Source organism: Larus michahellis, chromosome 3 (assembly GCF_964199755.1).
Source record: "Larus michahellis chromosome 3, bLarMic1.1, whole genome shotgun sequence".
Taxonomy (NCBI): Eukaryota; Metazoa; Chordata; class Aves; order Charadriiformes; family Laridae; genus Larus; species Larus michahellis.
The window spans coordinates 40,613,214-40,638,077 of NC_133898.1; the positions used below are offsets into that span (position 1 = coordinate 40,613,214).

Consider the following 24,864-nt stretch of genomic DNA (forward strand, 5'->3'; position numbering starts at 1 on the left):
TCAACATTTCTTTGTGAACCCAAGAACTCCTGTAACCAAGACCACTGGGAGAAACTGAGACATACCCAGACTTCTAAAATCCAATGGTCAAAACACTTAATCTTCCAGTGAAGCAATGCCAGAAGCTATGCAGCAATAAAACCAGTTTTCATATAACAATGCAGTAAAGTTTTGCTTAATGAGAGAGAATAATTTCTGGTTGATAAATATGGATATAACGTGGAAAAAATGGAAGCAGTTGACATTAGTCTTCATCAGGGAGATTATGACCGAATAGTGATTACTTTATTGATTGCCAATTTTATCACTAGATAAAAAGACATAAAGCCAGTACATTTGGACTTATTACATTCAACCATTATTCAGAACAGCATTTTGACACTAAAGACAGGACTTTGTTGCTTAGAAACTAAAACGACTTAAAGGAAATAATGAGCTATCCTTTTAAAAAGCTCACAGATTATATATTTCTGTTAAATGAAGAAAATCTCTGAATAGAGAAGAACTAAAGCATCCAAACACAAAACAAAAGCTATTAAGCAAGGATGTATTTCAACATCAAGAAAGACACCCTCCCCCTCATTTATCTAATTTTCAAAGGGGAATTATGACATTAAATACTTGAGGAAAATTTATTACAGTGATCACTATTATAAATTATGATTTGTGATTCATGGAAACTCAGAAAGACCATTTCTCACATTGTGCAAAGATGCCAAGATGAAGAGCACTACTTACCGGAGATTTTACATTATTCACATTCTCTGGAGGATGAAAACGTTCTGTGCGAACTCTGTGGAAGTTCAATGCTTAAAAGGTAAAAATTGTTACCTTCTTTTTATCCCTCATTCAAATATAAGTCTTGGTTTCATTAAAATCTTGTAGCCTTGAAGACCTCCATTTTTGCTTACTTTGCAAGCTCAACCCTTTCAGTCATGCTTCCAATGAAATTCTTGCTTGATAGGACTGACCTCAAATGGTGTGTATATTTAAACCAACTAAAGGACTACGTAACAGACTGCTCCCTAGGAACTAACAGCCGGTTTAAAATCTGTTAAAACTAACTTTAAAATCTGTACTGACTGCCTACTTCGTATTGCAAAGGAACAGTTACAGGGCACCTGAACACAGGAGCTGCAAAGATGTCAGGATGCTTCACAGACAGCAACTACTAATAAGGCAATGCAACTCTATTACTATAAAAACAAGTAGCGCTTGAAACAAAATTAACTGAAACATTCAAGGAGAAGGCTTCAGGCTGCAAGTTGTCAAAGCTACTTCTGTTTGTGTTCAGAGTGGTTTTAACTACTTTGCCCAATGTTTTGGTAAAAATTTCTTGGTTGTACGCAACCACTACATCACAAAGTTCAGTGTCCAAGGTTATTTGCCTTTTTAAAAAAGTCACAAGAAAACGGCCCCAGATTCTAGCAGCTTTACACACAGAAGCAAAAAGGTTGACTTCTTTTAATTAAATGAAAACAAAAATTTTCTCTGCATACTCTCTCAAATTAGTGTAATCCCTTTTTAAACAGCAGACTAATTGCCCAACTACTACTTTTGTCTTTTTTTCCCCTTCCACCCTAGACGACACAGAAGTCTCCTTGATCCATAAAGAAAAGGGCCTTTTTTTGTACTGGATTCAGCACTATCCACCCCACAGTATTTTTCTAGTAGCTTATTTTGATGGATTCTTCAGTTAAGATGCTCCATCTCTCAAGAGCATTAATACTCATAGCACTGGGCATGCAATGCTTGTTTTATGGCTTCTCCTCTGCTATCTCCTGTTTCCTTCTCCCCCTAAACAGTTAAAGAAACTTGGCATCAGCTATCCCTCAGCAAAAACTTAAAAGTTTAAAGTTTCTGCACTGAGAAGAATGTCAGTAGAGGCTTTTTTGGGACAGCCATCTCTGTGGCATTTGCACACAGGCTTAACTTCATTGTCTGCGCCTGACATCAACCTGAGAATCACGCAGTACTCTCTCTAAAATAGATTATGCCTGGAAAATTTTCTGAAGTGTTTGAAGTTGATGCGTTTAAGGCTTCTGCTGTTAGTACCTTTAAAAGCATAAGCAAATAAACTTGTTTTTAAACAAAGGTTGTCTCCATTTTTTGGCAAAGGAGGAACTTGCTTGTAACCTGTAATAAAGATCCAACTGATCTTGTGCCAGAAACTATATGTTCTGGTGCACTGTGATCTTTTCCCCCTACCCTGTCAGTCATTACAATAAAATGCTATACAGAATAAATTATGTCAAACATTTGTGTTTTTTAATACATAGCAGGTATACTCTTTGAGAGACGCAGTTCTTTCTCAGAAAAGCCACAAACAAAAGGGGATAGTCAAGCTGAACCCTTTAGTTTAATAACTTTTATATGCAGTATTTAATTTTCAATGTAGGTATGATACTCATAAATATACATGCCTCTTTATGACCAATTTAATCCAGTCTGTATACAACCAGAACTCCCTGCTCAAGAAGAACAATCTATTGGAAACATCCTGTACTTTTTTCTATTGCTGGAAGACTTGAGTTTACCTACCATATACCACACATTTGCATTTTGCTCACTGTAAATTGTACCACGGTATATATATACACACACACAAGCAATAAAAAAAATGGCAAGTTGTGTGTAAGTAGCAGAAGCTGCCTCATTCAAGCTTTATCGCAAAACTTATTATAAATAAACATATTACAAATAAATATTCAAAATAGAAGTTTATATATAGCAAGAAAAATATAGTTAGAAGTTAAGAATTAGATGAGAGAAATGTACATCTCAAGAATGTAAACAACAAATACTTAAAGTAAAACAAAGAATTTCAGAGGAAGAGTTCTAAGACCCTGTTATTAACTGCAAGCATGTAAACGTTTTCAGCTTCCTCACCTGAGTTAGATACTGTTACACAAATAGAAATCTTGAGGAAAAAACACAACACAAAATCAAATGCAATGTATTCATGTGACTCAGTGCAGTTTTTTACTGGCAATCATACCAAGTGTAATTCCTTCATGTTACTTAGATGTCCTTAGATGCCTGTAAAGGGGAAAAAAATATTGTCCAGTCTTATCTAGATACCTGTATCCTGAAATCACAGATACTCAGCGGCTCTAGTTACTAACAGGTCTTTTTGCAGTATTAGAAAAAGCCAACTTGTTGGGTTTTTTTTACACCAGCAAAGTGCTCTTTTGCTGAAATCTGCTTTTCAACTGTTCTTATTCAGTTACAAATCTCAAGAACATCTTTAGTTATGTGGTGAAAGGGACAGGAGTATGAAGAGAAGAGACAGACAAGTTCAGTCTCTTTTGTCCTGAATTTGATCAGGATGTCTCAGATAACATCTTGGGACACTCATTGTTTTCCCTTCTTACCAAAAAAAAAAAAAAAAAAAAAATTCCCTAAGAATAGCTTCCCTATAGAGCGAAACCTTGACTGATACCCAGTAGTTTCTGTTGAAAAATTACTTGGCAGGATATACACATTCTTCCAGTAGCTGAGCCTGACCCAGCAACCATAGAGTATATGATGGTAAGTACATTAGAAATATGACACACAGGCAGAGTGTTTAAACTTTAGCTATCCCAAAGAAAGGCAATCACATATAAAGAAGTCTGTTTTCAATATATGTATTTTCTTGAAAGACATCCAATCCAGTTCTTCACATGTTCCTGGAAAGCTCTCTATACATCAGGGAAAAACAAACAAACCCCCTATCATTCTCTGTTAATGATTGATCTACTCACAAGGAAAATAAGCATCTTCAGCAACAATTGGCTTGAAATCAGTTCAATTTCCAGTAAAAATGAAAACACTCTAAATGCATTAAATATTCCATGCCTGATTGTATGGCATATTCAAATAGAAGCACACCAAGCTCCCCTGAAGACGCAGTTCTTCCTTATCAAAAAGGAAGGAATCCACAAAAATACAATTCTTTCCACAATCACGTAGCAGTATTGGGCACAGCCTGTCTGGTACGCAACCAAGAAACCAAACCAAAACAAAATTTTCATTCAGCTGTACAGAGTTTTATGGTCTGTGTTGGTCATTTGCACCAAACAGGTTGAGGGACAGAGACTAGACAACGACAAATTTTCTGCTACTTCACAGAAGAGCAACTAGAACTAAACAAGGACTCAGAATACTGAAAACCTTGCCCAACAAAACCATGGACTGTAGAAGCAAAATGACAGTCAGTGTAACACATACACCCATGCACATTAATAGCCTTCAATTACTTAAATCAAGGACAATCAGCTGCAAGTTCTAATAGTACCAGTCTTGCATTGGAGACAATCTTCTGGCTGATCTTCAGGAGGAGCTAGCACACTGCTGCCAGAGGAACAGATGCACTTTGCTTTCAGCTGCCCCCTTTTTACTTGAGATACTCTAACCTGGGCCAGAGGGAGAGGACTGAAGGACAAATGAACTCCTCTACCAGCAGTTGCCAACACCTATTTCCTGCCACCATTTTTTCCAGGGAGAGAGGAATATGAGCCCAGGAGTTTGCTGGACCTCTGGCCGTCCATCCAATCCTCAGCGTGCACCTTTAATGGAGAGCCAGAGGGAGGAAGGCAAATTGCAGCCAGAGAAATTATCCTGGCAAGGTGCAACTTGACAGCTTCTGAAATAGTTTAAGATTGCACTATAATTTGCCATTTTGTAACTTTTAAGTGTCTGAACTTGCAACATTATTAATGACCTTTGTTTGCATGCATTTTACACAGGGGAAAATGGAATAAAGCAGGAGACAAAGTGTTCTGTGGTAGAATCATTTGCTGCATGTTTCTATTTCTAGGCAACTTCAATGTTTGCACAAACCTGCATCTGGAAAAATGGGCAGGTAGAGCACAGCACTGTGCGTAATAGCTACAAACAATATTATTTATGCCATTTAAAACCTAGTTCAGGCATGGTAGGTTGCATTGCTTACAAAAACATCTCCACATCTGTCAAAACGCCCAGGTCTTATCACAAAACCACAGTGCTATAATTTACAATATTCAGACAGACAGCAATACTGTGAAGAAACAGGGTAACTGCAAAAGCAAATGGAAATACTGAGAAGAGCCAATATCATATCATCATTGAACTCTCCATACACCAATCCAAATGATTATTTGAATCAATGGTCCTTAAATCAGTTTGGAAAGTTCAGAAGCCAAATATACTCCTCAATTTATAACTATCACTGGAACAGGAACCAAATGAGTTGAGTTAGGCCAACAAACAGTTCTCTGGTTAGATGCCACATCCAGCCCACACTATTGCAAAGTTTGTCTCTAGTACAACAGTTTCCAATAAACTGATTCTTCACATAATAGATTCCCAAAATTTCCTACTTCTGAACACTTAGAAACCATGTACAGTTACCATATTAAATAATTTTTTTAATAGCCCACTCTCCCTGTAACTTATGGGAGAGCTAGGCCCTTGGCACATTCGAAATTATTTCAGTAGAAACATCTATCAGAAAAAGCAGTTCTCCCTCTCTGCTACAGCATCACAAACTAATTTTGAAGCATGAACATTTTCCTTCTTATGGAATTAGTTCTTGTTTTTGTAAATCATACAATCATTTAATCTAAAAAAAGAAAAATAACATTTTCCCTCATTAATTACACAACAGTCCATTCTTTTCTATTTTATCTTTTCCACAAGCATTATGTTCCTTCACTATTTCTAAATTTATCTCACAAAGATTTGTCACTTTAATGTCATTTAAAGGTCATTTTAATGACCTTTTTTACAAATCCCTTTATCTCACCTTCTGCGAATCTATACTCTCTAGGTCAATGATTACAAATCTCTGCGGTTTATACTTCATCACTTTTGCTGCAGAAACTGATCTGCTGAAATCTTACTCGTAACTGGTGTTCAAGAAACGAATTGGCCAAAGCATTCTTGATTACCCCTGGTGTTGACCTACATAATAAAAGTAAAATGCTTCCAATGTAATGTTCTCAGACTCTGTCCCCTTTGGCTATACAACCACTTGCTTGCCCCTACTTTAAAATTTGAAAGGAATTATTTTCAGCTTTTATCAGATTTCCCACTGAAAATCTCCCTCAACAATAAATGCATTGGTTTCTCTTAAAATCTCAGCTCATATGCTGATCTAAGGAAGTAAAATATTTGTTTTCGTATCAGGAGAAAAGAAAAGCCTTGCTGACAGACTGTTTATTCTTTCTTTATTGAGTGAGTATATAAGGACAAATGCAAGGACCACTAATTATTGGGATTTGCTAAGTTGGCTTTGACTTGTTACCTATTCCGCCTTTTGCAAGTATTAAAGCACCACTATGTCCATATTCTTTCACTTTAAATACTTTTAAAACTAAAACCAGTCTCCAGTCTCTCATTTCCTGCAATGGTTAAAGCAGCAGTAAAATACCTTCTAATGGAAGAATTTTTCAGAACAATGCTGGATCACTTTCAAAATCTTAAAAAACACACAGACACAAACACTTCTATCAATAACATTTGTCTCATTGTTATTCTACTTATTTCCCAGCAATTGTACGCCTTAGCTTCATTTCAGTAAATAAGAAGGCCCTATCTACTACACGCATGATTATAAATTAGTCTTTCAAGACTGAATTCATCCTCTGTGTTTTGAGGGACAGCTCACCGTGGCACTGGAACTTCTTGAACTACAATAACCTACGCGCCTAGTGCTTTCTTGTCATGTCAAAAAACTCATTTATTTGGCAGGCTTTGCAGGGGAAGACTGGGGCTATATTCCTCAGAGAAAACTGTGGGAGGATAGAGAGAACTGCTTTGTTTTATTTAACTGATTTAATTTCTTACCTGTAATAAACTGATCACCACTACTGAATTATAACTGCAGAACTATCATAATCATGGCATTTTATAATTGCTCTGCATATATTTTTAGTGTTCTTGAAAACTATTAAAATCTGAGAAGAATGTAAAATTCATTCTGTTTGTCTTAATTTGGCTCTTAAAAAGCCATTTCATGGAGTAAATAGTTTCCATATTTTTAATAGACTACTGCCCTAATCAACCAAAATATGCATACAGTATTGTGTCACTGAAGATAAAGCATATTTGAGCTAGAGAGAACTGATATAAGTTTATGCTATTTGAATAAAAACCTTCAATATTATTTCAGTCAGCAAATAATTTTGGGGGGGAATTTCTGGTTTTATTTGTTTGTTTGGGTTTTTTTCCCCACTTGCAACTTCTATTCTTTTCCTTCAAAAGATTAATTTTCATCAGTGATGAGAATCAGACTGTCCTTCAGCTGTACAAAGCCTTATTTATATCTTTTTTTTTTAAACCAGGAGAATCCAATGTGAACATGTTTTAAGACAATTGTATCTTTAGCACAAAATTCCTGTTGTTTTTAAATGCGTTTGAGAACGATGAATGGCATTTCTCACATCCTAAATAAAGTTAACTTGCTGTTGTTTTAAGACTTTTCTAGACGGAAATGCATTACAATTAGCAAATAAAGCAAATGTACATTATTATATCAATTAATAAAATTACAGGCCTTGTAACCAGAAAGACAAGTATCAAAATGTGTTTTGTGTTTATGATTCGGTCCTTTCTTAAAGATATCTTAGAAACGCATAGGTTCTGATTACACTGTTTTACAAGACATTAACATTAGCAGACCTCAGTGTTTCAGGCCTAATTTTATAGAGCAAACAAGAAAAACATACCTTCTTGTCTTATCAGCTCCCAAGGAGTTTCTCAACTCTGAATAAACTAGGTATCGAGCTATGAAAAAACTGTGCCTTTGCACCTGCATGCCAGCTGCTGAAGGCTGGTTCACCACTTCAACACACTCTCATTCCAAGTACTTTGCCAATGATTTTCACCAGATCACGCATCCAATTGTTTTTTAAACCTCAGCATCAAAACATGTCCTGCTGGTACACTAGTTCAGATTACTGATTATAAGAGTAGGTTTAGTAATTTTTTTTAATAAAATATCTAAACATTAATTGGATGTACCAGTTTTTCTCAACCCTAGCTTATGTCATAACTGTGTTATCACTTGGACTTTTAAATTTTGTTTTTCTCCAGGTAGTGACTGGATCATCAGCAGAGATATTGAAAGTATAACGATATTAACATTTTTAAGTGTTCAGCATTAAACAATTCAGCTAAATTACCAATTTTAAACAATTATTCTACATGTCCTATAAAAAATAGATTTTCACTTCTCGTCAAACTTATTGCAGAAAGTGAGCATTTAGAAAAATTACTGCCTACCTTCAGTAGGCCCTTTATCTATGAGGTTTTTCAGTCTAATTCTCTGGTGTACCTGTTGAAGCTGCTTCTTTTTTTACATGGCAGAAAACTGGAAAGCTACTGTTTATACAACATTTCCTAGACCTTTTCTTTGTGATATTCTGGTAATTCATTTTTCCTCACTCCATTACTACCTTATCCTCAGGCAAACAAATTAATTCTTCACTTTAAAGTTATTCCCTAAGTATCCCCTACATGTTTAAGCATGACCATCATCCACACTTATTCACATCGTAATGACTTCAAATTCCAAAATTATTCAAGAAGAGACTACCTCTTGAATCTAAGGTACTGGGTTCACCTATACAATCACTTTGATGGCAGGAAAGAGGGATGGCCAAAAATTTGTAAGGCATCTAATGCAAAAGAACTTGAAGTACTGGACTGCCAATAAGACTTAGTTTTTTTTGTAACTCTAGGTGAACTTTTAAGATGCAAGATGATGTTGACAGTTGTAAGGGGAAGTATGCCGGGGCAGAAGTTATTGATTAGGGTGCTGGAACTGGGCACGTCTGTAGTTTTTCTAAAGTGAGTCATGTGGTAGATTCTTAATGTGAACGTTTTTGTTCGTTCTATCAGGCCCTGCAGATGTGTATTTCACTTTGAAAACAATACTAGACAAGTAAGAAACAAATATTCACTTCAGTTGTCAGTGTCATTTTACTAAAAAAAGCTTCAATTTCTTCATAATAGGGCTTTTGCAGCTGGGTGGGGAAGGAAAGCACACAAGAGGAAATGAGTCCAACGATCCCAAATGAAATATAAAGCATTTTGATATCAAAATTAGCACAAAAGAGGTCAAGGTCACGAGTAGAAGATAACCGGATTCATTAATGTCTGACGTAGTATTTCCTTTTCATTTGAAACTGAGAGCCAAGCAGTATACCAGGCAATATAGAGCATGTCCTATGCAATTGCCATTTGGAATGTTTTGCTGTAGTCAAACACTACCACCTAAAGAAGCATGGTAAAACAAATGAGGCCTCTAATAGCACAACAGCATTACTGACTTTCAAAGTGATGAGCTTACTGTTCTGTACAAATATTAAGCCCAAAGTTACAGAGTGCCAGTGCTTAGGACATGGGTTTCTATGTTAAAGCCTGTTAATGACTTAAGCCTCAGGACAAATCCACTTACAGAGGACGCAATATCATCTGAAAAGTATTATGTATGGTTTTTTATCTTTATCAATTTACATTTATTTTTTTACTTATTTTAATGTTACTTATACGACATATAATTTTATAGTTATTACATTATCCTTATCAAGCAAGTGTACCTTCTTGAATGTTTTTGTTTCCAAGGAAAAAGCTGTTTTACCTGTCATTTATGATGTATTAAAAGGTGCAAGCAGAACTTCCCCTGAAGTCTCTAGAAGCAGCTAGATTTATAAGATTACTTGTAAAGGATGGATTTAAAACCAGACCATTCATTTTCTGTTGCAGAAGCAAGAATACTGATAGCATCCACCAATTCACCATAACAATGCTACATTTAAAATTAGTCCAAATACAGGCTACATCATTTTGCATTTGGGAAAAGAACACCCCCATTTCCATACATACATCTTGCCCCCTTTTTGGTATGCTTGCAGCTTATTTCTCTGTAGGGCAGCATCATAGTCTCTCTCTTACTCTGCAGTCTTAAATGCCAAATATATCCGGCTGCCCTTAGCTTTAATCTGTGTCTTCACATGAGTCCGGAACAGAAGAGGTAGTCGTAGTCCCTCACCCAAAGAGATCTGCACTGAAGGTTCCCCCTTTCCTATCAGATGACTTGACATTTCTGTCATAGCTCAATATAGCTGCATACATCTGCCCTAAACCAGCAGATATATGCCTCATGCAATAATATGTGTGGAGACTCACCCGAGGAGGACAAAGACTGTTAACTGCCTCTTGCATAGATGCAAGTCCCCTGTTTGTAGCTAGTTAACTAGCTTTGATACTGCTGTTGGTGAACAGCAGTTACAAAACACTTTGCACAGGATGCAAAACCTGAAGACGAACTGCATACACTTCAAAACAGTAAGCCTGCATTAAGTTCCAAGCTGTTGTGGTTACGCTGCTTTTGCAGTTTCCAAATCAGCTCGCTCTGGGGGAAGGCACAACTGCAGTCAATACTGAAAAACAGATCCAAAGACTTCTTGCATCAGCTTTGCTTTCTGTTTTTCACTAAAGGGGGAAGTAAGGACAAGGATGAAGACAGAAATAAAAAGATGAAAAGCTATCCCTGTTAAGTTAGAGTTTAATTACAATATAGGAGGTACAGACAATTGCCTTAACAGACAAGGGAGAGTCTTGGTTTGTAGTACCTGACATATGCATTGGACAATGCGCCTCAAGAAAATCTGTCTACCAGTCCTGGGCTATTTCAGACCATGGTTTGTTACCTCACCTCAGGATACCTATCTCCAAATTTCCAATGATAATTATGACATACAGCTGTGAAAATTCATCTAGTCACATTTAGCAGAGCTGTAAAGCCTCAAAAAAATCACAGAATGATAGGGGTTGGAAGGGACCTCTGGAGATCATCTAGTCCAACCCCCCTGCCAGAGCAGGGTCACCTAGAGTAGGTTGCACAGGAACGCGTCCAGGTGGGTTTTGAATGTCTCCAGAGATGGAGACTCCACCACCTCTCTGGGCAGCCTGTTCCAGTACTCTGCCACCCTCAAAGTAAAGAGGTTCCTCCTCATTTTTAGGTGGAACTTCCTATGCTCAAGTTTGTGTCCATAACCTCTTGTCCTGTCACTGGGCACCACTGAAAAAAGACTGGCCTTATCCTCCTGACACCCACCCTTTAAGTATTTCTAAGCATTGATAAGATCCCCCCTCAGTCTTCCCTTTTCCAGACTAAAAAGACACAAGTCCCTCAGCCTTTCCTCATGAGAAAGATGTTCTAGTTCCCTTATCATCTACTCAATTTAGCAATAGGTGGGAATAGTGTATCCTCTATGCCTTGTGTCTGGTCTGATTACATGTGGAACTTAATTATTTTAATTGTTTAGTTCATTGAAGTTGAACTTATAATGCTTATGCCTTCCAGTGCAAAGCTTAGGCAGAAAGATGTGAAAGTTGTGTCCTGGAATCTGTTGATATTCATATTTTTCTTTGCAACTCTCTGTCACCACTTTGTCTAGTAAAAGAGTGTAATATTACTGTTTAAAATGGTTTAAGGGTTCTCCTATCTGACATAATGACTCCTAATACCATCATTTGAATTGTCAGGACGCTGAGAGAAGAGACTTTAAAAGGAGAAAGGTAAATGCCTTCAGAGCTAAGATCCAATGGGAAACATTTGGAAAAAATAGGAGGCCTAGTATTTTTGGCTGCTTTTAGAAAGTGCATTGACACTAGAAGTGGAACAGCTCAGGTACTGAACATAATTCTCAAATGAGCAAAAAAAGTTTGTACTTTCAAAGTACTAGCTGAGAAAATATGAAGAAACTTTAGCACAGAAAGAATGGTTTCATTCTTTTCCCCACACCAGTTAATAGTGCTGATCCAAACTGGCAAATACAACAGTGCAGTAGAAAACTTCTAGGCAGAAATCATTACCTGGAAAATTATACTATTCAATATTCTCTTTCTTGCCAGTGGTACAAAAACACTTCAGTTATTCCTGAATAACTTTTGGCAGACTGCATCTCTGATGATTTTTTTTTTCCCCAACGAAAACCATAATTGCATAGTGGAAGAAAAACAGAGGTCACCAAGCACCACCACGTTAATTATTTTGAAGTGTGCTAATGAGTTCAGTGTATCCCCAGAATCACTTGTGTCATGTAACATCTTCTGTCAAATCTATCATCTGCTTAAGCAAAATGAAATACCTTCTGGAAATGTCTGTCTTGAGACTGAAATCATAACTATCACCAAGGGGTCACACTCTTGTGATTGCTTTGTGAAGTAATAAGGTTTATTTCTAGGGTTCTGGAGACCTTCTGATCTTGCGTAGACTTCATTAAGGAAAGGTTTTATAAAACACCTGTCTTTTCTCCCCTTTTTAAACACTTTTTGGAACATGTGTTCTAATGATAAATACAATTCATAATAGTTAAGAACGACTGGGATATCAATGCAGGATCTCTACAGGACAGAAGAGTTGTGTCTTCCACTTACAAGTGGAAAACAACTATTAAAACCCTATTTAATGTACTCCTAGAAAACGAGAGGCAGTTAAAGAATAGGAATAGGAACTCCTAGTGATCTAACAGTTTAGCTGAACAGACAGATGCTGTCATTCCCTTGGTCAAACTAAAAGTCTCTCTACATTGCTTCAACCGTGGACTTGAGAGGCTTGATCAGGAAGATGTATGACTCGAGAAACAAGAGAGGCGGGAAAAATCTGTTAGCCTCAAACCTCTCTGGATCAGCCTAGAGAGAGGAAGAGTGCTCCCCTCTCCTCTTTGAACTCTTCTCTGAACTGCTGAATTTGTGTAATGTAGAACAACTGCCAAATAAAGCAAAGCACAGGGAGCAAGTTGGCAAGGAGGTGAGAGTTTAGTTTTGAAAATAAAAAGGATATGTCTCTATGATAAATGACATAACTTTCTTGCATAACCATTTAAAGACCATTGATATGAAAATAACGAAATAGCAAAGTTGCATTCGGCTCAGAGAGCTCGAGATGCCAGTTCTGTTAGATCTATACCAGCCTTGTCTTTCCACAGGTGTACATAAACTTGTTCCAGATTTGAAAGAACTTAATACCAACTAGCATGTTTCCATAGTAAGAAGAATTGAAACAAAAAAAATTAAAAATCATTTTTTCCCTTTTTCATACACACAGAAAAACATTACTTTGCTGGAGAAAATGACACTCTGAAGTATTATTTAAGTGAAAATTACAGGGCACTTGACACAGAATTCGCAACCACATACATCTGTGTATGACTAAGGATATAAAACAAGATCTCATGTGACCTTTCAATCTTAGGCATAATGATTAGCCTATAATATTGCTAGTCTGCTCCCAGCTCTCCTGAAGTCTTATTAAAAACACCCTTTCAAGACACATTTCTCTCCCCTTAACAGGCAAATTCCTTTGCTGCCAAGAAAAGCAAGCGAGAGAGAACCGTATGAAATACCGCATAGTGTTGTACTGCGTGTTAGGAAAACCAAACGATTAGCTCGCAGGCATGCTATCACCAGGTGCAGTGAGCAGCAGAAAATACAATCAGAAAAGGGGCACAGAACAAGCTGATAAAAGCTGCGAGCGTAGGGGCTGCCCCTGTAACCACCCAGATCAAGCCACAGGAAGTAGCTGTAACAAGTCACTGTAGGATAAGCCTGAGCCGGCTACTGGTGTACCAGGCACACGGCAGCTTTGCCGCTTTCGCTGGCCCCGTAATCCAGCAGTAACGGTGCTCTCACTTCTACCCCACCATCCTTTGTACAAAGCATGGCATTTTAATTCATTTGCCTTCATTCTTGAAAATATTTAAAAATCCACTGAAACGGAAGAGCACACTTATTTCACTTATCAAGAAACTCCAGTGGGATGCTATCCTTTACGTGCTTTAAATTGTTTTGTTTTGTTGTTGTTTTTTTTTAAATCACCCTTCCCTTTTCTCCTTTTTTCAGAGCTCCTAGACCACTCAAAATTCCTTTTTTCTCTCCCCCCCATTACTTGAGCTCTGGCTGGACTTTTAGCAGTCATTTGTGGTTTAACAGCTTATTCCAACCCATTTTCCACTATTAATACTTTCTGAATTACTTTCTTACAATAGAAGGTAGTTGAAGATCCCAAAACTGATGTAGAAATGGCAGGTTTCTGGTTATGTGGAGAGCTATTTATCAGAAACTATCCCTTTTTCTTCCTGTTTTCTCCTTCTCCCTCTTTCCACCCTAGCACTTCTCACCCTCCCTCACCTACATCCATATGGAAAAAACCCAAACACCCAACCTTAAAAAAATCATACTTTATCCAGAGGCACATTTTGGTTGGCAGTACCTTGATCCAGACTTCAATATATGTTATACTGGTCATGATTAAATATTCCAGTGGAATGTAAAATAACTGTTTTACCTCTCAAATACTGTTTCCTTTTCTTAGAAAAATGGTTGAAAAAAGTACTGGCTTTAGAAATCTTTAACCTTATTTTTGTGGATCCAAACCTCATTTAGGCAAAAGCTGGACAGAGACAACCAGCAGCATCCAGAAAAAGTTAAGAAAAAAATTTCTCCTCCTTGCTTCCAGTTAGCTACTAGCTTAAGTACATTCAGAGTAGTACCTGAACTACTCTGTACCCAGAATGATCATTTTAAAACCTCTTCCGACGATTAAATTATCTATAGTTCAGATTTTTAAAGTAATCAGAAAAAGGTTTTGAAAATGATCATTCCAATTCCTTTCGAAGCTTTCCAATTAGAAAAAAAATAATCACAAAATCATTTCATAAAAACCGCTTAACATAAAGTAGGGATATAATTAATAACTGCAGTATGGCAGCTAAGACCAACTAATATACCCTCATTTCAAAAATGGCTGCAACTATTTTCAAATAATTAAAATAAGTTAAACAAACATAGCCAGGCCCACAAAAAAATGCAGCTGAAAAATGATTTAGGAAAAAATTCTTCACAGAAAAAGTGGTTAGACACTGGAATAGGCTGCCCAGGGAGGTGGTGGAGTCACCACCATGTGGAGGAATGTGTTTAAGATTCGTTTAGATGTGGTGTTGGGGGATATGGTGTAAGGGAGAACTTTGTAGAGTGGAGTTGATGGTTGGACTCAATGATCCCAAGGGTCTTTTCCAACCTAAATGATTTTATGATTCTATGATTTCTTTGACAAACCAACAATGCAGCCTGGCTTGCTTTAGGGCTGAAAAGCAGCATATGCCTGCGCAGTGATATTCATCTAAAAAGATGTTTATCAGCTGGTTAGAAGGATTTGCAGATGCAGTGTAGAAGCAGGCAAGAGTGGAAATGGGGACAGGAAGGAGTTACAGTAGAAGAGGACAGTAGAGTCCCAGCATCAGTAAGTCAGTGCTCATGCACTCTTCAGACAACCCTGAAGTAAGTAATTTAGAGGATTTAGTTTACCACTTCTTATTCCAGCCGTCTTACAAGAATTTTTATAATTACTTTAAAAATTTGATAACGCAAACAATGGGGGGAATCTAATCATATTTACACCCACCTCCTCCTTTAATCTGCAATATCTAATCTTTCTACCGCAATCTGAACTAGTAAACATGAAATTGTAAAACAAACAAACAAAACCAAACAAACAAAAAAACTCCACAAAAACAATTTGTATGAAAATTCTATGGTTTTGCAATCCATATTCTACTGATAAATAGCTGCATGACTCGCTTTGGCATCTCCATGAAGACGATATATCAAAAACCTTGTGCTATGTATGAAAATAACATCGTTATCCTATGTTTTCTGATTCCTTCTTAGAACTGTTAGAAACCATGATACTAAAAAATTCTGATCTGACAGAACTCAGGAATGAAAACCTTAAATGGAAAGTTATTCAAGTTATTTGATTAATTTAGGACACATCAATGCTTAAGCAACTTTTAACTATTTTTGGAAACTAAGCTTGATACTGTATCAAATCAACATAAGTATGTCATTATATTCAAATGTCTAGAAAACTTAATGAAAGAAAACATAAATACAAGAAGATTAAAGATAATATTTAAAACCACAGATTCTGTGTCTACTGTGAGGTCACCCCCAAAGATGTCACACTGCATGCTAATCAAATCCTTCGCATTACTGCAATCGTAGCACCCGATGAAGTCAGATAAAGGTACTTGCAACGATAACCCCTTCATGAAGACTTTTGTCATAAGACTGTCAAACTGTAGAGTATAATGATTTCCAGCACTCAGGTTTAATCAAACTAGACAAAAATGTTGGAGACACTCCAACTGTTTTATGGCTTAGGGCATGAAGGATCCTGAGATTGCTTCCCAAATGCTGTCAGATGCTACATCTCCCAGACTTGAATTCCTGCCTTCCTTGACACTCTCTTACTGACCCCAGGAAATTCCACTATAGCAGCTCTATGTCCCCCTCAGCAGAAGAAAAATGCAGCAGCGCATCCAAGCCGCACTCCTTCAAAGATCCATGCATCAATAATTATTTTAAATGAAACATCAGCTTTTCAGGATTTAATTACACAGTACCACAACTGTAAGTTTTATACATTCCTGGATGTTTTAGTCAGCAGGACTGTTGCCCGATGGATGTATAGAAATGCCTGCTGTTCATGTGTGACAACAAGACTTAACAGCATAAAGCTGACAAATGGCTGACCAAACTGTTAAAAGAAGGAAAAAAATATCTCTATATAGCCTACAGAAATTTCCTCTGAAAAATTTACTTTTTAAATAAATGCTATTAGCTGACATATTTCAGACTTTTAGAATTCCTTTTTTGTATTTGAAAACTGATCTCTTTTTTTGGAGCAAGATTATTTAATCACTGCTTCAAAATTGCAATAAACATACTAATCACTAAATATCACATCCAAACAGTAAATTGAAAGTGCTGCTTTATTCACAAATATGTTTTCTTGTTCTTACAATACCAATGACTAGTTAGAAGTTTCAGTGTTTTCTACAGACGATTTACTCGAGTAAAAACTATTTAAAAATATGATAGCAATAGCAGCTTTACATTCATAAACTTCTACATAAAAAACTCCTCAGATCAGAAGTCAGAAACTAGAGGTAAGAAAACAGATTTTAATTTCAATTTTCCAAAACTTGTCACATTTTAGAAAGAAAATGACTATTTATTACTTGTACATATAAGAGTTTATCTCAAGACTGGCAGACATAAAAGGATTTGTGGTTTATGCATTTAATTTAGAGACATAATTAGATAATTATCTCACTGTACCGTTCACAGAGAGGAACTGCAGAAGCTCCTAACTCCTGCCTGTTTCCATCTGATATATAAAGAAGCCCTGTTTATAACAAGGCAGTTCAGAAGTCTTACCTGAGTTTGCTTCATTGCCCGTTCCATTCTGCGAGTACTTCCTTTCTCAAGCTTGGTCCGAAGGAGTAAGGCTGACGTCTGAATGGCCCAGAACTTTGGCTGAGAGAGCAAGCACTGCAGAGAAAAATAACATTTTTTTCATTATTTCATTTTAAAAGACACTGAAGACGGTAAAGTTTTTAACAGCTTTCTCAAGCATGAATGCTGTTTCCTATTCTGAAAGTCAAATACGTGGTTGTAGTTCTTATTTGATGAATGGAAGGCTGTATAGGTTACCTTAATCTATTTTCAATATAAAAGGTGGCCATCAAACTATTTTCTCCTTCTCAGATACTGCAGCACTGTGCGTTTATTTACCCATATGGTGCACACACCAAACTGCACCAATTAAAATGGCTACTCAGAATGAAAGGAAAATAAAGAATTTGATGCTGAGTAGTCTGGCTCAGCCTTTTCCACATCTGCATACTGGATAGTTGTAGACAGCAGCAGGGATTCTGCTCCTAAAGGCTGAACAAACCCAGTTCTCCCTTGGCCCCTCCTCATATGCGAGGTCCTGCGATGCCTGCATTAACAGCACCTCCAAATCAAATAGGCTGAAGTTGCTAAGAATCTGAAGAATATTAATTAATTTAGAATTTGCCAATAGATTTTAGAATTAGAGAATAACAGGACAGATTTTTGATGTGTAGTAAGATGTACAGGGAATACGGAATAATCTAGGTAAAAACTTCCCTAAAGACATGGTAGGTTATCACTTGGAATGTCCTGCTCTGATGCCAGGAACTTGGTGCCAGTCTCTAACCACTGATTTTTAGGAAAGCCTAATAGATTTGTAGCCAACACAACTTTGATATCCCTTAATAATTTACAGACCACCTGGATTCTTTCCAGCATGGTTTCAGACACAGTATACCATTTTTCTCTTACATATTGAATTTGAAAAGGGAGACAGCAGGAAAACTTCCTTGCTAATTTTATTGACATGAAAATATGATCCAGCTTCTCTGAGAAAATAAATTTGTCTATAGATATTTGTAGACTGGAGAAAAAGCCCCAGTGGTTTTATTCTTTCCTCTCAAAGACCTCCCAAAGCATTAAAAAGTATACTTCAATGGTGGTTTGTGTGAAACGCCTGACAAATTTCTGTCATATTGTAATCTATCTGTTTGTCTTTTCCCCAGTGGTTTCACAGGCAAGGAAGCAGAAAGAAACAAGCTAAATCAAATTCTCTCCAAGCAAAACTAAAATGGGAAGACAGGCGACAGCAAATGAAAGCATAAGTGAAAGCAGTATGAATGCATGTACAGCCACCAAACACTTCAACATCAGCTGATCCTCTGTCTTGTGACCAACAATCTCTGCACTGATTCTTTCATGACTTCTACTCAGTATTACATTAAGAAGTACCCAAAGACTTCTATACTTTCCCTCCACGTGCTGAGGACCTGGAAGTATTAAGGGAATGCAATCACATTCTGTATACTTTCAAGTGCCCCTTTTACAAATTAATTACAAGCAGTAAATCTGTTAACTGGTCCAAATCCTAGTTCTGAGAGCTCATCTCTCTTGTGTCTCACCATGGGAAGTTCAGTCTACTACCTATTTTTGTTTGGTCTTCAGACAAACAGTCCACTTCAGGATGCAAGCAAGACATTCCTAACAGAGGATCACGATTTCTGAATTTATTCTTCCGTGGCCATTCCAGCTGGCTGCTAAAAAACCCCTTAACGGATTGTTAGGGCAAACACTTGAACAATATTTACTTCAGTGTAAAAACTTCTTTTGTGAGAAAGATTACCCTTTCCCCCATTTTCTCCACTATTGGTATTCTGTCATATTATTTTATTTTTTACTTAAAGGCAATTTTTTCTCTGCTACATGGTGGTAGATGCTAATATTCAAATTTTTCAAATGAACACAACATCTGTCAAAAAAATAACGAAATCTAAAGGGCTTGACTAATAATGCTCCTCAATACATTTTCAGGTCCAACTATACAGCCCTTGTCCAGCAGCAGAGACTTGTCCCCTCACTCTGGTTCACCTTAGCAGTTGCCACAAGCAGGACACAGCATGAAGCCTCTGTGTCCATGCCATGCAGCTCTGCAAGAGAACCAGCAGCTGACGAAAGCCTCTACACATACCTCCTACGACACTGTCAAGGCAGTGATTTAAGCAATCACGCTGTATGAGGTGTGAATAAAATCATATGGGGAGGGAGGAGAAGCGAAGAGAAACAGGGTGGAAGGGAGGCAGAGAGAATGACGTTTCGCTCCTCTGCAGGAGCAATGACAGTCTTATCAGGAATAAAAGTCCTGCTTATTAAAGGCATTCATAAAATAAATGTAAGGTATACCTGCTATACAATTATAGAAGAAAAATATGAATTCTCTAAGAGTTCTATTGATACAAAAAACCCACTGCAACTGCATAGGACAACGAGAAGCAGGCCTATTTTTCAGTTAAGAAACACTTGCAATTTTATACTTGTACCAAGCTCAGTCGTGTGCCAGAACTCAAATGCTCACCTTTTCATTGCCTAATTGTAATGTTTAAAGCACCACAGATACAAAATAATACATGTATAAAGGGCACAAATGTTTATACTCAAGGGCAGTAAAGAATAATTTCAGAACATGTACCCATAACTATTAAGCACGCTTTAATCTTCTACCCAAAATCTCCATAAATTCAGAATAAATATTTTCTTGGAAGTCTCAAAGCTTTATATTTTCACCTGAAGATAAATCTAGACTCTATTAATGAGACTATAGGTTAAAATAAAACATCTGGCAAAAAAAAAACCCCTAAATCAAGATTATGCAAGTTTTGTCAACATATCTGAAAGTTTATCGTACTATACCAAAAGCAGCTAATGAAATTAACAAAATAATTCTAAAACAAAAACACTACTGAGACTCTTCAAAAGTCATCTTTGTTCTTACTTTAGGGAAAGAACAATAAAATAAAGAAAAAGAAAACCATGAAAATTAGGTGGGGTGAGAAAAAAGGAAAGAGAATAAGGTTATGCAACATTTTCTGCACTGAATGCAATGTTTTCACATGGGAAAACTCATTTCTCCAATTCTTTGCCACATTTTTTCCTACAAACAAGAACCTTTTATATCATCCTCTCCCATCATATCAAACTGTAAAAAGGAGATTACCAAGACATTACACAAAACAGAATATTTCATTTAATTTATCATCCTTATCTGACATTGTAATGAAACAACGTGATCCTCAAAGTCTTAATAACAAAGTAGTCCGTTATTGTACAATACCTTTATAATACCCCCATTATTATGCAAGAACAAAATGGCAAGTAATAACCTGAATCGTGAGATAGGTGCACATTGCTAATGACACCCAGATCAAACCCAGGCTAATTCTCAGGTACCATTAATGAATGATTCAGCCTCATCATTATTCAGAACTTAACCTAGGCGTGATGCACTCCCTGATCACTCTAATGACTTTCTGTTAGAGAAACAGAGAAAGAATGGTTGCACAATTTGCAACACCTATACAAAATTCAGAACAAGCTAGCAAGAATCTTCAAGGAAGCTTTTGCCATTGGTATTTCATATGCATACATACATACGAACCTATCTGTATATTATTTATGAAGTTACAATGTTTGGTTTTAAGGAAACTACACACAGCGAAAGCAGCCTGCAGCTCAAATTCAAGAATGTAATATACTCAAGATAAAGCAGAAGACTTAACCAAATAACCCTGGGAATGCTGGGATACACAGAGGAGCATTACGCAATACTATAAGATCTCCAACTTACAACCCAAATCAAACCAAAGTCTTTTGAAGGGCAGATGAATAAGACTGTATCAGTCAGCCATGACTTATAACAGGTATAGGCTGTTCACAGCAACTCTTCTGCAATACTCCGTCTACTATTTAAAAAAGTAGCAGTTCCTATAGGAATTTTTTCTGACATCAAAGTCAGGAAGACCTTATGTGGGCTTATTAGACATGTTAGACAACCTGGAACAGGTAAAGGTGATCCCCGTTAACTGCAGTTCTAAATAATTTGAACACTTTATGATTTTCCCTTATTGTAAATCTATGCTTTAATTTTTATTTTTATTTTTTTAATTCTTTTATTCTTGTACTTTGCTCACTGATGAACTATCAGCAGCCTAACAAACTACTATGATTGCTATAATGGAGCTATCACTTGAAAGAGGACTTTCAAACTCTGAACACTTTTAATCGCAACCAGCTGTTGAATTCCCAAGAGTTTGCACATCAGTCCATCACCGAACCAAAAATATTCTGCTTATTGGCCAAATTGCCAGGATGTGGTGAAATGACATACCCTGAGGACTGCTCTGTTCCTCTGTCCTCCCCTCCAAAGAAATGACCTTTAGTTTAGATTCACTCAGGTATTTGCTAACATATTTTAAGTTACAAACAAAAAAACAGAAAACACTGTGAGGGACTTCGAAAAAATGAAAAAAAATAATAAATCCCTTTCTAGTTTCTTTTCATTACCCATTTCAGTTAACATACTGCAGCAGCTTTGTTGTTTGGTTTTCCAAAAAAGCCACACATAATTAAGATATCCCAATTACTTACATGGATTAATTTATGTCTATTTTTCATTAGTCTTGCTTCATATGACCAAGTATATAATTATATGGTGATTTTCATGAATTCATTCAGAAAATTAACATGAAAACCTTATTTCTTCAATATAACCAAAGGCAAAATGACAAGCCTAGAATTTATTCTATGCTTCTCTGTAAAATGAGAAAATACTGTGGCTTCTTTTCAACATCCCATCCTATATTGTGCACAGCAGCCAGGTGAGCACATTAAAAAACCTAGTTGGAGGCATGAACAGGCAAAATTCTTGCTTCTTGCAGTTGTTTTGCAGACATGTCTGTTAATCTCTGGTGAAGGAGTCTGTCACTGAAAGCTACCTTAAAAGTGCTTAATTTTTTTTTTAAGCATACAGCAGAGGATTCTTTGACATAAAAAGTTCTACAGAATTCAATCCTAAAAAACAAGAGAAGAAAGTCAGTATAAGATTAGGGAGAATTTGATTTTGTTTTCCACAGTCTCGTCCAAATCATCTGATGCTTAAATTTCTGCGTAAATAACACACGTTTTTTTTAAAAAATGTCATGTTCAAATGACAATCCCTGCAATTCTGAAAAACAGTATGCACAGGAAACTTTGCCCTGGGAAGAAGTTAGGGGAACTTTACAAAACTATTTCTAATTACCTAAGAAAGATTAAGGCAAGGTAAGGTCCAGAGAAAAGCAAAAGAATACAAGTTTTGAGAAATGTCCTTAGAATATCAACTTCTATGTTAATTGAGCTTGAATGCGGATGATTTCCAGTAATATTGGCAGATCCTGGTTGAAATGGGATTTGTAACTCTAAACAGTAATTCTGTCAGAACTCTATGAGGTAAAATAAAGTACATTCATGACTAAGTGGTCTCCAATACCAGTGCATTTTTTTTTTTATGTTGTGCTGAAAAGCATAGATAAAGAGGATAAGAAAAATGCTAGATTTCTAGCTACAGTTAAGCAGTAGAACCATGGCTTGGCACCAAACCAAGCCAGTCAATATGAACACTTTTTGGTTTTCTCCTTGGTGTGCGGACATGTGAAAATTTCCTATTAACTGAAACAGAGCAAGTAGCTCCTCTGTTCAAATCCAGCATATATACCAATTCTGCTGTACATGGCCATCCCAGAGATTTAAAAATAAATAAGATTCCAAAGAAGACCTGATTATCTACCATCACCGTTAAACACATGACAGTGAGGTTTCACAGACCTTAAGTTCGTTCTGGTAGCATTTTTATTCTCATCACAACACTCAACAGTTTACTAATCCTTCAGTGACCAGAAATTAAGAGGAAACCACAACAGCTATGCACACACACAAAATCTTAAAATATAATAAATGTGCAACTAAAATACATTACTGTTTTCTAAATGGGCAAAAGGCATGCTACATATTTAACTGGACAAGAAGTAGTATTTGATGTTTAAGCTGATTGAAATATACACGTCAAAAGATTGTTTTTAATGCTGTTCTCCTGGTGAATATAAATATTTTAATGCAAAAAAGTTGCTTAGCAACAACCTAAAGGAACTGCTATCTCCTTTTATCTATATTTAAATTACAAGTTTGTATTTCGTAATTATCACGGGACACATGCTTTGTATTCTCAGTGATTAAATTGCCAATAAACTTTAAAATGCACTTAGAATTAGAGAACACTGACTAATGATGGAAATAAACAGTTTTTTGTCTTTGATCCTCAGTTCAATTCTACACCAAGATATTTCCTCTTTTTATCTCCCGTCATGGTATTATACACAAAACCTCTCTATCATTGCATACGATTCGTATTGTTATATATTATGATACATAGTGACTGTATGTAAATCTCTATATGTATTATTAAATAATTGCATTAAAATTGAACCCTTAAACTAAAATGTGTATCCGTAAATGCCCACCTAATTAACCCCTGGAAAAGACTAAACACTATCATTTTGGAGAGGTTATGTTTTTTTCATGCTAACAGGGGAGCTCCTCTGCTCTCTTCATAAACCATCAGTTTATTGAAATCGAATAATCTGAAGTTCACATGGAAACAACTCCCAATCCTATATACGTTATATATTTTTTTTATATATACATATATATATATATAAAAAATAGAAGACTTTCTAGTTCTCTGAGAGTATAACCTTAATGCATGATGACTTGACTTTAGGTTCAAAATTCAAACATTACCTGACATAAAAAATAAAATTTCCTCTTGCACACTGAATTGGAAAAGGTGTCAACAAAACACAATAAGCCAAATTCAAGCCTACTGACTTCACTGCATGTACATGAGAAGTTATACTAATGGATTCTGCAGTATGATCCTTGATTTATATAAAACGTCATGACTACTCGATAGTTCTGAACAAACGACATTGATTAACCTGGGAACAAACAAACAGGATGCTGAAGCAAATGATTTCAAACCATCTTCTCGTTGCAACTTCTGTCATCTATAATCAGTGGCACTGCAGACAACATTCCCAAATAATAATTTTGGAATTTACACCAATAATCAGGGTGGTAATTTGAGCACCTATAAATTCCTCACCTTCCTAAGTATTATCAACAACAAATATTTGATATTTGATTGCACGTGTCAATAGTTGGATAAGACTTACTAATCTGAAAAAACAAATTTTGGGCGTCTGTTCAAGACAGCAAACCTTCAGATAAATAGACTGTTAATCTCTAGAAGCATTAGAATTGCTTTAGGCACAAGCAATTAGAAGACGTAAGGCTGTATATTCTCCAGTCACATTTTATTAGCTATGAACGCCTTCATATTTTCTAAGGCCCAGCAAGAAAAAAATTACATTAGGATTTCACTCCAGATGATTCTTGTTACAACTTGGCAAATTCTAATCCTATTTGGCATAATTATGTCCTTGGAGAGCAACATGAACAAGATAATGGACACAAACAAAGAAAAGAGTATTTTTCATACCTTGAGAATACAAGGCTTCCATAAATCTTCTGACAGTGGATATATTTAGTGGTTAGCAG

At 36.4% G+C, this 24,864-nt stretch overlaps 1 protein-coding gene across 2 annotated transcripts in view; it reads right to left on the bottom strand.

Annotated features, from left to right (window-relative positions):
* The window catches only part of TTC27 (tetratricopeptide repeat domain 27), a 134,706-nt gene that overhangs the window by 40,436 nt on the left and 69,406 nt on the right, over positions 1-24,864 (bottom strand). For both annotated transcript variants that reach the window (XM_074579863.1, XM_074579865.1), the window contains exon 11: positions 17,260-17,373. In XM_074579863.1, coding sequence (XP_074435964.1) covers positions 17,260-17,373 — 114 coding nt within the window. The remainder of the gene's footprint in view (positions 1-17,259; positions 17,374-24,864) is intronic.